This window comes from Gossypium hirsutum, chromosome A08, assembly GCF_007990345.1.
Source record: "Gossypium hirsutum isolate 1008001.06 chromosome A08, Gossypium_hirsutum_v2.1, whole genome shotgun sequence".
Taxonomy (NCBI): Eukaryota; Viridiplantae; Streptophyta; class Magnoliopsida; order Malvales; family Malvaceae; genus Gossypium; species Gossypium hirsutum.
Genome location: NC_053431.1, coordinates 125970730 through 125985196, shown reverse-complemented (window position 1 = coordinate 125985196; position 14467 = coordinate 125970730). Strand labels below are relative to the sequence as shown.

The 14467-nt window shown below is 27.8% G+C and overlaps 1 protein-coding gene across 1 annotated transcript; it reads right to left on the bottom strand.

Annotated features, from left to right (window-relative positions):
• Positions 1-8846: 8846 nt before the first annotated feature.
• LOC107909190 (uncharacterized) lies at positions 8847-13270 on the bottom strand. The gene is made up of 5 exons (XM_041075247.1): positions 13117-13270; positions 12790-12848; positions 11283-11946; positions 11137-11176; positions 8847-9190 (listed from the first exon to the last, which is right to left on the bottom strand). Exons 3-5 carry the CDS (start codon positions 11463-11465, stop codon positions 9108-9110), a joined length of 306 nt encoding a protein of 101 aa, XP_040931181.1. The 5' UTR covers positions 11466-11946; positions 12790-12848; positions 13117-13270; the 3' UTR covers positions 8847-9107.
• Positions 13271-14467: the final 1197 nt, after the last annotated feature.

The following is a 14467-nucleotide window of genomic DNA, read 5'->3' as shown; positions in this document are numbered from 1 at the left end:
GAAAAAAAAATTTTAAGCCCTATAAAATTTGTAAAACTTAAAATATATGGTAAATTTGCAAATTACCTCCAAGAATAATAATTTTATATTTTAATCCTTATTAAAAACAATAGAGTTGTAAGTTAATACGATAATAAAATTATATTTTAACTCCCGTAAAATATTTAACTTTGCTCCTCTCCTCACCTTAGAGAAAAAAATTCTCGACTTCACCCTTTTGTGACACGTAAAAAACCCATCAAAACCATATCATACTAAAAAGGAAAAAAATTGAGAAATTTTTAAAATGCAAAAAATAAAAATAAAGCATAGTAAATATATTTGTGAAATTTTAAAAATTCTATAAAAATAAAAATCGAAGGTCCTAACTGTTAATTAAATAGACAAATTAACAAGTATAAAAAATATATATATATAAATATCAACAAATAAATAAAAAATCCATTATGATTAATTTGAATTATTTAAAATGTAAATTCGTTTGGTAAGGTAGCTAAGGGGGATGTGACATGATGTGTGGTTTCTCTCAAAGGGGATTCATCAATTAACTCAACTTGTCCTTTTTGTTTTCACTTTGTGAGGTGGATGTTAAGTCTTATTCACTGGGTAGGTTCTTTTTGGCTTTTAAGAATATTAATAATATCAATTGAAACCATTGTCATCATATTTAATGTTAAATTTTAATTAATTTTGTTGATGGTGTCTTAATTCGATTAATATGGGTATTGTTGTCAACGCAAGAGGACGTGAGTTCAGGTACCCTAAAGTGCACTTTCCTCCTATTTATAGGTTCGGAAGAGATTATAGGTAGTTTTAGGCATTATATAAAAAAAAATTTTGATCAGAACTTATAATGAAATTGTTGTAATTTCAATTTAAGAAAAAAATTGTATATATGATGAAATTTGAATTTCAAATTTATTAGAAAATAAATATTTTAATGTTGAGATTCAAATTCGTATTTACTATATATATAGAGGTTAGAAAATGGGATTGCTAGAAAATTAATGTATACATTGAAATCTAAATTCTAAATTTGCTTAAATGTGACCGCATAACTAAGTTAAATTTTGGATTTAAATATATTTTGATATAATGTTGCGGGTGGGGATTGGGGTGACAGGGTTTAAACGCGCATTAAATATATCTTTGATAAAAATTTTAACTATCGTTTCATATAAGTCAAGATAAATATTTATTTGGCATAATGATAAATTTAGTCATCAATGTTTAGTTCTTTTTACAATTTGACATTTATTTATTTTTAGCTAAATTTAGCTATTAACATTTTAAAAATGGTTAAATCGTTTTTATTTATCGAAAATGTTGATTAAAACATTAATTTTTTAACGATATTGACATGGTAAATCAAGTGATAGTTCATGTGTCCTTCATGTTGACATGTCACTATTTTTCTTACATGCCATGATAATAAATAGTTTAAAATTTATAAAAAAATATTTTTAAAATAGGATTATAAAAATTCTAAAAAACTTATCATGAAGTACATATGGATTACCATGTGGGCTATCGTATTTAAAATTTTAATATTTTAATCAATGTTTCCACTAAAAAAATATTAATTCGACTTTTTAAGTGTTCATTTTAAAAGGTTGAAGGTCAAAATTAGTTCAAAAACAGAGTAAATGTCAAATTGACAAAAGATATAGATGTTTAAGGCTAAATTTGTCATTATTCTTATTTGCTTTATAATGGAATTTTTGAAATAATTATACATATAATTTTTTTAAAATTTTTCTGGTACAATCAAGATATAAATACAAATACATATCCGAATAATTATAAATAGAACAAAACAATTATAACACAAAAATACTAAAAAGTGGATCAACTCGAACGAAAACTCAATCATGATAACACAATATGGGACTTAAAAGAGCCACACACATGATTACATACGGTGAATCTTAAGCTTTTGTATTCAGATACCAAATGCCAACTATTTCAAGGCCTCATTGGTAGTATAAATAAACATTATATACGCTAACGTGTAAACATTATTACGAAAAAAAAATATTTATTAAAAATAATTATATTTTGAAAAATGATTAAATTAAACATAAAAAGTAATTTCCAGGTGATGATTATTTTTAGTAGTAATTATTTATTTGGTATTTAAATGGATAAATTACCTTTTAGTCTCTTATAAATAATAGAATCAAAAGTTATAATGTGTTAAAATTATAATTTACCTCAAAAAATGAAAAGAATTTTTATTTAGTCAATAAAAAAATTATGAAATTACAAGTTAATACAAGATAAAATTACATTTTTATCTTATACAAAATTTATAATTTAATTCCGTCTCTAATAAAATTTTGACTTCACCCATCGATGAAGCTTTATAATAGCAAATATTTTTACTTTATGAATTTACTATAATCAATTTTATATTTTAAGTATTCTTTTTGAGAAATAATAATTTTAAAGCATGTTTATTTTTAAATTAATTTAAAAGAATATAAAATTTAATTAAAAAAGGCTAATTCAAATTTTCAATTTTTATGCCCATTTTTTAAAAATTTCCTAATTTAGACATATTTAATTATTTTTCTATATTTTCCTTATTCCTAGGAACAATTTTGTGTTACGGTGTTTACGTAACCACATAATAAGGCCGCCTGGACCCACCAATGTACAAATTGGTCAACAAAGAAAATAAAATTTTGACGTGGCAATTACTTATTGGCCCATGCATCACGTCCCAAGTCAAAGGTGGCGCAGCCTATTTTACGAACAAAATAAAAAGAAAGTCACAAACCTAACTAGCAATAAGAAATGTTAAAAACTCATTTAAATTGCAGTCAAATAATATCAATTAAATTAAAAAATTAATAGTCGATTATGAACTATTCTCAAGGCATTGTTTCTTTTTTTTTCATTTAATTAGATAATTTAATTATATTCTATAATTAATTTTAAATAATATACTAAATATATTTTATAACTTTAATTTTCCGTACTTATTTTTCAATATTTAATTTTTCAGTTTATTAAACATAAACTAACTAACAAGAGTAAATCTAAGAAAAAAATTCATAGATTTACATAAAATGAGACTCGAACTTGAGACCTCAAAATTCTTGTATCGACCTCATAATAACTTAAGAGTCAAGGATTTATTGGCATAAATTATAAGTTACATACATGAAATTGAAGGTTGATAAATTAACCCTTGATGATGAAACTGAAATAATGTAAAGTTTGATGATAAATGAAGTTAGGTGCAAAAGGCATACAATAATAAGTGGCAAGACTTTGTGAAATAAAAGCCAAGCAAAATGGCTTGAGACTTGAGAGAAAAGGGACATTTACATATATGGACTTTCTTCACTTCATACTTTATTCTAATTGCATGAAAGTGTTTACCAATTGATTCATTTTGCTTCAAAAGAGTGCCCTTTTCCTTTATCATATTAATTAGGTGAGTTGAATTACATCATATTTGAGATTATGGTACTTTAAATTTAGATTGAGATTGCCTAACATGTTATGATTCAAAATTAATTTCTAATATACAATAAAATAACGTATCGATCGGGTCATTTTATCAACTTCACAATTAGCTTGGGCATTGAATACTAGCTCAAATGTTTTGTGGAATATATTTAAAATACATTGACTAAATCCAGGGACGAAGCTAGAAAATTATTTTAGAGAGACCAAATATGAATCATAAATTTTTGGGGTCAATGTGTAAATTTATTATTATACTAACTTGTAATTTATTAAAATTTGAAGGGGTACAAAGTAATTTTATCGTTTTATGGGGAGGGGTAATATCACCACATGCCTTCATTTACGCCTTTGGCCAAATTTTATACACATGTATGCCTACTACACAAAAAACTTTGAATTTGATGTATTAAAAAGAAAAGAATGCATCGATTTTAAAAATTAGAACTTCTTTTAACATGTCATATCTAGTATATCTATTCCAGAGGTACTAACGTAATTAAAATTTGTTTCATGTTATACCCTAGTTTAGATATGAACCAATTTTTAATGCTCAAGCTAACAAGTAAAATGATAGAAGAATCTGATTGATAAGACACTGATTATTTGATGATTTAAATAAAACGTTTTAAAATAACTAAATTAGAATGCTAACCATAGTTTAAGAGAGATAATTATGAATTCCGAAAAATTAATTTTCATGAACCGGAAAATAAACATGAAATATATGTTGAATTGAAAACGAAAATTAATATTTTGATATATTAGTCTTTCATTTGCCAAATGCATCATTTTGCCATTTCACTTTTTTTTCCCTCTTTTATTGTTTGTGTTTTACTTTTTGACTTTTTAATTAATATTAAGTGCTTCCACAAATTATTGTAAGCAAAAGCTTTTACATTAATATCCATATATATACACATCAATATCCATTTGAAATTTATTATGATTTATTATTGATAATTTATACACATAATGTAAACAGGGGCACAATCATAAATTTTTTAAGGACTGAAATTAAATTGTAAGTAAAAATATAATTTCATCAATTTGATAGCATATATTTTTATAATTTTTAAAGGATTAAATCAAAATTTTTTTATTTTTAAGGGGACAAAGTGCAATTTTACATTTACTAATTTAAAATTTTAAAAAAAATCAAAAGGCTTAAATGGAAAATTTTTCATTTTAGAGGGGCTGAGACCCTATCAACCCCCTAGTTATGCCCCTGAATGCATATTAATATAGGGTTTAAGATTTAATTGAATATGATTCACTTGAGATTATAAAAGCTCGAATTCAAGTTGGATTTGTAACTTGAGATCTAAAGTTTTATTTAAGTTGGATTGAATTTTATAAGATTCGAAATAAAAATCGAGACATTCAAAATTATTTGATTAAGTTCGATTAAAATTGTTTACATAATAAGAATAAATTCGGATTTTATACTTAAATCGAATTTGAATATAAACAAAACATATTCAATACTAGATAAAATTTACAATATATAGGTATATATATATTAAAAGTAATTAATTTATGTTTAAAAATAAGAGACAATATTATTAAAAAAGACAATATCGAATCTTAAAATTATTAATTTTCAAAAATCGTAAAACAATTGCAGAAATTACAAAATTTTAACCTTACAATTAAAATAATAACGTATTAAAATATTGTACACTTATCAAAATAAACATATTATATCTCTACTTAATTTAACCGACAAATCCAATCCGATTTTTCTTTTGGTTCAATCAATCCAATCCAATCTTTTAATCATGGTACAAACCATATATTATGATTTGTTGCACATGGAATGAGTCCCTTTCCTCCATTGATGACGGCCTTTTTTTAGTTTTACAATATGTATGTGTGTGTATACATATGTTTGACCACTGCTTTCGGCTGCAACTTCAATGAAAAAGTAACCCATTATTTGAATCTTACAGCTATTTTGCTTGATCCTAGCCCTTGCTTTTGTTAATAATTTAAGGTCTCTCAATTATATATTTTTTCCATTTTTATCATTTAATTATAAAAAGTTATAAAATAATTATATGTTTATTTATTTTTGTTTTTTTAATCACTCGACTATTTTAAATATTTGGATATTTTCGTTTTTACGTTAATCAATTAGTGAAAAAAAGACAAAATTAAATAATTAGGTGACCATTTTGTAATTTTTCATAGTTGAGCAATCAAAAAAGAAAAAAATATAATTGGATTATGTTTACTTGAATTTTCTTATAATCATCACTATGTTGGTGGGTGTACTGTTTTTTTATTACCGAAATTGATATGTATATCAATTTATTTCGATGTATCATTTTGTATTGATCAATATTTTAAAATAAACATTCAATATACGTTTACAAATATAAAATAAACGAGATTAAATAATTTTCAAATATAAAATATTAATCAATTATATAAAACAATCATCAATAAGCTTCTAAAATAATATTTTATTATTCAGTAAATTCGAAATAAATAAGGAAAAAAAATATCTTCTCGTACTTAGAAAAACATAAAAACATTCCGTTCAATATTACTCATACATTAATCGATGCATAAAGTTTCAGCCGATGTGATTGAAATTGAGTGGAATGAACCGGTGCAACCGATATAGACCGAAGTTTTCATGATGCGGAATAGAGAATCAATTACTCCAATTTTCTATCAAGACGTTGCATATCAACCAATACAGTCGGAACTGATACAAAACCGGCTACATCAACTAATCCGACCCATGTCAACCTTACATTTTTCAATATTTATTTTAAATTTATATCTTATTTTATTCATACCATGTTCAATATAATCGAATTTGCATGTGATGTCCAATATTATCATGCTCTTGTTTATTTAATCTAGGGTTCAATAAAATAAATGTTTGGAAATATTTTTATTTTGACAACCAGGCTTTATGCTCCCTTTTTAATATGCTGATTTTAGTTAGCTTATTTTACTTCCATAACTTTTTATTTATTTCATGGGTGTTTATTAATTATATGATATTGAATTTCTTTTAATTATAATGTTTGGTGGCATTTAGACTCATTCATATTATTTTAAATATTTTTTGAAATATATATTATTTTAATTTGATATTAAATAATTTTTATATTTTTTATTTATTAAATTTTTACATATTAATATCTTTTTAACGTTTATATTATAGTTATATACCAATATAAATTTAATTTTTATGTATCATAAATTAAATAATCTAATATATTACAAACTTTGAAGATGAATCGGATTTGAGTCTTAAATGTTTGAGCCCAAAATCAACTTATATTTTAATTAAACTTAATTTTTTTACCTAACCTTCCCAAGTTTTTATCGAACCTTTAAACATGGGCGACGGTAAGAGGGCCTAACAAGGGCTCGACCCCATAAAATGGTAAACTTATTTTTTGACCCTTTAAAATTTATAAAATTTTAAGTAAGATTATACTTTAACCCTAAAAATAATAAATTTTTGATTTAATCTTCTTATTAAAATAATAAAATTACATTTTAACTCTTATAAAATTATACAATTTAATTCTCAACCGGAACATTCCATAATAAGCAAGCAAACTCTGTTATATTTTATTTTATGTATTGTCCCATGAAAAGTCCCATGGCATGTAGAAGACCCATCTTTTGTTTATGCAATGAATCTCATCACAATTATTGGTTCTAAAACATTCAATATATATAGACATATATTATTTTTTGGTCCGAAATTTGACCTATGGTCATTACTTATCATTAAGATTTGAGGCACAAATTATTGGGAAAATTTTCCAATTTTTATTTATGCATGTGATTACAACTTGTCTCCTTCCATGACATGTAACTTTCATTGGCTTTTTCTTCCATTTGTTACATTTTTTTTAGGTAATAATATGGTATATGTGTACAATTCTCATTAATAGTTTTCTATACAAAACATAACCAATTTTAACCATAGTCGGTGAATATAATAATTTATCTTATTATTGCTTGTTTTTGGAGGATAATTTATATACGTTTTTTTAGAAAAATATAGTATAAAAATAAAAGTGTATTTTAAATCTAATGTGATAGCCTAATAGTCAAGGTATTCACCGTCCCAACTGTGGCTTGAGTTTGAATCGTGTTAGCTATTCGAGTTTTGCCCTGTTATTGTAATTCATTAAAAAAATAAAAGTGCATTTTGAAAATTTAAACTACATTTTGACAGTGTGCCATTTTTTAAGGGTGGATTTTTGTTATTATTAGGATGAGGCTATGACTACAATTATATTAGAAGTGATAAATTAAAAGATTGTGTTGCGTTTTTTTATGGGTTATAGTTTGGTTGGCATAAGCATCATTGTTAGAGTAGGAGGACATAAATTCAAACCCGTTGAAGCATGTTTATCCTTGTATTTAAGAGTAGGGAGTGTTATAGGTAGTTCTAAGCTCATTGTATAAAAAATTACTTCTCGTTTTTTTTTCCCAAAAGTTTTTGGAATCAGATAGGCGATCAAATTGATCAAGTCAATGGTTCTCGATTCATCCTGTTTAAATCAAATAAATTATTAAAAGTTTTATATTTTTCAAAAAATTATAAAATAGCTTGGTTCTATTAGTCTGTACTGGTTTGTAGATTAATTGATTTTTTGCCATGTTTCAAATCTATGTATCAACTAATTTTTGATTAAATCGATCCAACTGGCCGATTCAATTTTGAAAACAGATTATGTTTGGTTTGTGTTTATTTTGAATTTAGATCATCTTGAATTAAGATATTTTTGAACTAACTTCGAATTTAAACTCAGAATAAGCTTGGATATACGCAAAAAGCTATTATAGAATTCATTTATTCACATTTGATAAAAATAAATAAATATATTTATGTTAGATACGTACTTAAATCTATCAACCCGAGATAAATAATTACAAAAATTTTAAGGATGATTGAAAATGAGGATAAATATTAAAATTGTACATATCTTTAATTCAATGTACGATTTTATACACGAAATTTTAATTTGATTCAATTTTCAGAAATCACTAATAACATTATCAAATTAGCACCATTTTTATGTAGATATATTGTATACACAAATTATTATATTAATCCAATATGCAAATAAATATATGTATTCATTTATTTAACTGTGTATAATCAAATCAAAATCAAACTACAATTCAAATTCTATATATATAATTGCATCCAATCAAAGTTCATATATCAAATTGCACATTAAACCAAAATTTATGGATAAATATATCCCCATGAAAATGGCAAATGGAAATTTCTAAGTTCATTTTTGCAAATTCTAAAATATTTAAAGGCTATGTATGTAATTCACTCAACTTTCAAGAAAAAAAAATTATCCCTCAAAAAGTAAAATAAAGATTTTAATTAGATATTATATAATGAGATCTCACCAACAAGAAAGCCAATTCAACATTATTTACTATAAAACTTCCTATCTTCACAGTTGATTTTAAGAGTTAATACATGGAATTACCGTTTGTTAAAACAGTTCCATGGCACAAAAGATGATGGGAACATCGAAAATATCGGGCTTACCATACATCTGCGTCGCTGAATCTCCTTCTCCGTGTTCATCAGCTTTAACCTCTTCTAGAATCCGTTTGTGGTTTCACCAATTTCCACTATCTGTGTCACGAGATTGGTAGAAATCATGCGGTTTTACTATGTTGACATCCTCGAACTCGTTGTCATCTGCATGCAGGAAAAAACCGAAGCTTATAAAAATGCTGATTGAACTAAGGTGAGATGCATGAACTATATGGTAAGACCGGATGTTGCAATAGACGATATGCTTCTTATTCCTCAATTCTCATTGCATGATGTACGATGCCAGAAAGATGCAACTTCATACTTTCTGGCTAAACAATAAGTAAGGCATGAGTTAACAACTACCAATACGCTCATTTCAGGACTACAATAATAGAATCCATCTCCAAACTGAGAGATCAAGTTTGCCAAGACTTGACAGTTGATAATATGAAATGCATTGCAATATAGAGCTAGTTAGACTGATGAAGAGAGAAACATATATTCAACTGCAGCAGCAATGATCGTCGGAGTTGGCATTTTTCCACTTCGAATATAGGCTTAGGTATATAAGATATCGTAATGGACAACCTAAATCTTAGTTTCGGCACAGACATGAAGATGCAGCCTAAAAGATATAAAAACACATTAAGACGGAGAAGTTGAAGAGATAGAGAAAGAGAACAAAATGCAAGAAAGTTGCCCGAGCCATTTCATGCATGCAGAAGCAAGCATGCCAAAACAATGCATCTAAAGGAATAAAAGGCGGTACTCAACCGACTTTTTAAAAACTTAACACAACTTTTCAGGAAGGCTAGATACGACTTCTGGAAGATTCCAGAAAAATTAAGTTCCACTTCGTTCATGATTTTGACAATTTAAATGGAACCATTGTTATGTACTAAGAGAGGCAATAGTTTAAAGGGGACCTCGAGAGAGTTAAAGGGGAAAGTCACGTCATCACCACTGAATGGCTTTTCCATAAAGCGCCAAAGAGGAACTTGAGAGAGTCAAAGGAGGTGTTGTCAATGCCATGCCAGTCACAGTTGAGCCACTTCCAAAGAGGAATCATACACAAGGTTCAAAGATCTTGTGCAGTGGAGCAGACAGGTAAACAAAGTAGGGAAGCGAGTTCAATATCTTGAAGGGAGGCGTGTTGAAAGCCAGCTGTGATTAACAAAAAAACTTGACATGAAAAGTATTCAACATTGGAGGCACATGAAGAACCTGGGCTGTTTAAGATGAACAAAGGGAGGGCATGGGCGTGCTGCTTGTGAAGGGAACATGGCACCAAACAAAAGAAAGTGAGGAAGGGAGGGAGAAAGAAAGCCTACCAGGCTCTAGATAGTTCTACTCATGGAGAGCACAGAGAAGACCATCACCAAGGGAGGAGAAAAGGGACAAAGGCAGCGGTGGCCACCATTCACAAATCAAAGACTCTATCTCTAGCAGCTGAAGTTTTAGAGAGGGAAAAGAGGAAAAAAAACCCTAGTCATAGGCGCTAAGCCATTACTTTGTATCCAAATGAGCCATTCATCTTTAACTTGTACTTAAAGAAACCAACAACCTTTACTTTATACCTAAATAAACTCTTAAATCAATATTTCATTTGAAATAAGGGCTTATTTAGGTACCACTCAAAAGAAAAGGGTTTATTTGGGTATAATAAGAGTATAAGGGCTTATTCAAGAGAAGTGAAATAATTTAGAGGCCGTTTTACACATTCATCTAAGACACAAAACGTGCATGGCTTATAGCAAATAAGAGCACTATCCTATGCAATTTATTGAATGTTTGCAAGTATTCCAGTGATAATAAAAGCTTCTTCACTTGTTTTATAACACAGTAAATGAAACAAAGTCATCTCTAACCTACCAAATGAAACACAGAAAATAGTATTTCCTCATAAACGTGAGGCAACCCATCTTCAAAGACTCAAGTTAGAAAGTATATATATTATAGCTTCTCTTGTGGCAGGAAAAAATTCTTCTACTTTTGATCCAAATCACTTAAGCTAACAAATAAGAATTACAGGAAATGGATGATATGCAATAAGAAACATTTCAAGGAAATGAAAGCTGCAAAAGAAGAAAACTAATAAAAAGAAACAACTTTTCTCAAGGTCAGTGCAACAACAGCATCATTTTCAACCTGAAATTAGAGTGTCATACGGAAAAAAAATCAGTGGTAAGATATCAAAATGCAGCCAGAAAGATTTTTCAGCATAGGACGAGGGAAAAGAGAATGTAACTTATACCTTCTGATCTGCCAAAGTTTTTGAATCCTCTAATATATCCCCAGTATTCATAAGGATCAAACGCTGATCATTAACAGGTTGATCAATGAGGGTATGCAACTTTTGCTTAATGTCTAGGGTAGTTTCAGTTGGATCACACTGGATAAAGTATGTTGTCTTGCTACGCTTCACACGGATGTACATAGCGTATAAAAGTTGTAGCAATCAATCCAAAGTTCAAAGGCTATACTTGAATATAACAGAAAAATGCTTCAAGTTGCTTATTAAATAGAAAAATAAGCTAAATAGGAATAACTATTGACAACATATTCAATGTCTTCCACACATAAAACATTGGCCTGAGAAAAAAAACTATACTTGACTATTTTGCTTTTATGACTCATTTGATTGTATTACACTTACTGCTCCAGTCCTTGCATAGAAGAACTGTTAGAGTTCCTCAGCGCTGATTCTTTTAACTAGAAATGATGGAATTGGTTATTCAATGCATAAAAGAGCAGTTGTGGAAGTTTTCAAACAAATCTATTTTGCTTCAAAGCTTTCCAACAACACAAATAAATCCTTTATCTAATGATCTGATCATTATGTTCACAAGACAGTCCAGCTCACGACACTTTTCAGTAGTCACTACCAACCACAAGAAAGCTGCTGTTGGATATATTCACTGTTTGACAAGATGATAAATGTTAATTGCTATTTGAACAAGCCAAAATCAACCACAAGGATTCAAGCAAACAATCCTGAATTTTAGTAAATCCCACACTCCAACTAGACAGAGAATTTTCAGATAAAAAACCAGCCAGATTGGAACTACATCTTTCTTTGTAAGTAACACCTGAACAAGTGAATAAACATTGGGACTAGCCTGTGTAGTCTAGGAACATTTGGTCTCTGCCTAATGAGGTGTAACAAAACCAGTTTTTAACTATGTTTATCCAACTCTTCATTTTTCTTTTAAGTACCTATGTCCAAAACATCTACAAATATTGATATGAGATATAGAATCCTCCAATTACACGGAAAAACATAAGAAAAAAGTTAACCTACTCGTGTCGAACACATTCCAATATCCAACACTCGCATCTGAATTCGAGTGACATAAGTTTTTAACTTTTTAAAATTTAAGCACAAAGTTATGTTCTCAGTTCCATTCACCACTACGAAGTCCCCCACAGGTCGAGCCTTTCGCCTATTTCACTCTCCTTCAACTAGACCTTGAAGTCATCAATCATCAAATACTGCAACTAAAACTAATTTAGATCTACAAATTGTTTTCATTTTCTCATAGCACTTTCATCCTTTTAATAATAATTTACGGTAACTATAAGCTATCAAGTCCATCACAATTCATCCAATTCCACCAACTGCAGCTATATCTCAAATCCTTTATGCTCAACCAGGCTAAATCACTAAGAAATTAGGAAAAAATTTGCCACTAAATTTACATTAAAATGCACCAGCACATGAACTAAAACGAGAGAAAGAGAGAGAGAGATCATCGGCGTACCATTTTTCTCCCTTCAAATTTTGAAGTTAACTCCCAGCTTCCGGTTATTTAAAAGAAATCTGCAAAAAAAAAAAAGGAGGTTAATTTCAACTGTAAACTAACAAAAAATAAATAGTAACAAAATCCAGAAACTTCATATATTGCCTTTTATAAAAGAAGATGATAAGAAAAAAAAATGAGAAAAAAAACATTTGCAGATCGGAGCAATCGAAATAAAATCCAAGTGATGAATAGCGTTTTATATAAATTTAAAGAACAAACTTAAGGGGGAACGAATCAAATTGGGGCAAATAATTAAATATAAAAGAGATAAAAAGGAAATCAAACCTTCAAAAATTACAAGCCCCTCTGTTAAAGAAATTTGATGCTCTATTTACATATTTATTCTATTTTCTTTTTCAGTTTTTCTTTTTCTTTTTTTCTTTTTTTATCAATCTGAATCGAGGGTGTAATGTTACTACACTAGGACTCTACTGTTTATTTATTTATTTATTTAATATGTCTATGAGTGTAAATGAGATATTAGTGTTTGCAAATTATTTAAGTTTAATTTGAAAAAAAATATCAAATTTGATTTGATAATTACTGAGCTCGAGCAATTTAAGCGACCGGTCAAGCTGAATTTGAGCTTAACGATACGCGAGTTAAACGATATATTATTAATTAACAATATTACTTTTAATATATATTATTAACCATAAACTTAATTACCAAGCCGAGCTCAAGCTTGATAAATTAGATTCATTGAGCTTGAGCTTGAATAGCTTGATTTTATCTCGAGTCAAGCTCGAGCTTAAAAATGATACTCGATTGAACTGGAATCGAATATCAAATTCTAAATTTTGAGATACACTTGAACTTAAAAGTATTCGGACTTAGCTCGATTCAATTACATTGCTATATATATTTAAACACTTATTTGCATTTGCGATGAATTTTTTTAATTTCACATTTAAATTTGATAGGCTAACACATGTTTCGTTTATTTATTTATTTTAAGTATTAATTAGTACTTAGTGGTGTAATATAACTCGATTTGGATTGAGCTTAGACGAGAGTTTTTATCTTTAAGTCAACTCAGATTTTGATTTAAATAATAAAAAATATATGTTTAGATTTAATTTAAATTTAATGACAAAAATATGCTTTTATTAATATTTTGAACAATCAAATAACTTTTTGAGTTAGGCGGCTTGAAAGATTTTTGTAACTAAGCCTTGATTCAACCAATGAACAACTTTATTCTTAATCATGCATTGTCAGTGTAGTAAATAATTATTCATGTATTGATTACTATTGAATTATTCATTTTTTTATAACAACATGTATTATCATCTGTTTCACGATTTGAGTATAATATTTTTCAAGTCGAGATAGTATTCTAGTAAAGTCCTCCCAACAACGTCGACTTCAGGATTTGAACTTTATGCACATATTTTGGGAAAAATCCATTTTCACTTTCACTTCTTCCAACGACTTATTGATAAATTGTCCATATAAGTTTTTGTTTCGAGACAATAATCACCTAATTAAATTGTTGATTTTTTTTTTAAATTTTTAAAAAAGTATAAATAAATTTTTTATACAATCTTGACTGTTATTTGTAACAACCCTTAAATCCTTAAATCAAAGAATAATACGTGTTTGAACGTGCTTAAATTTATGCCATCTTTAATTA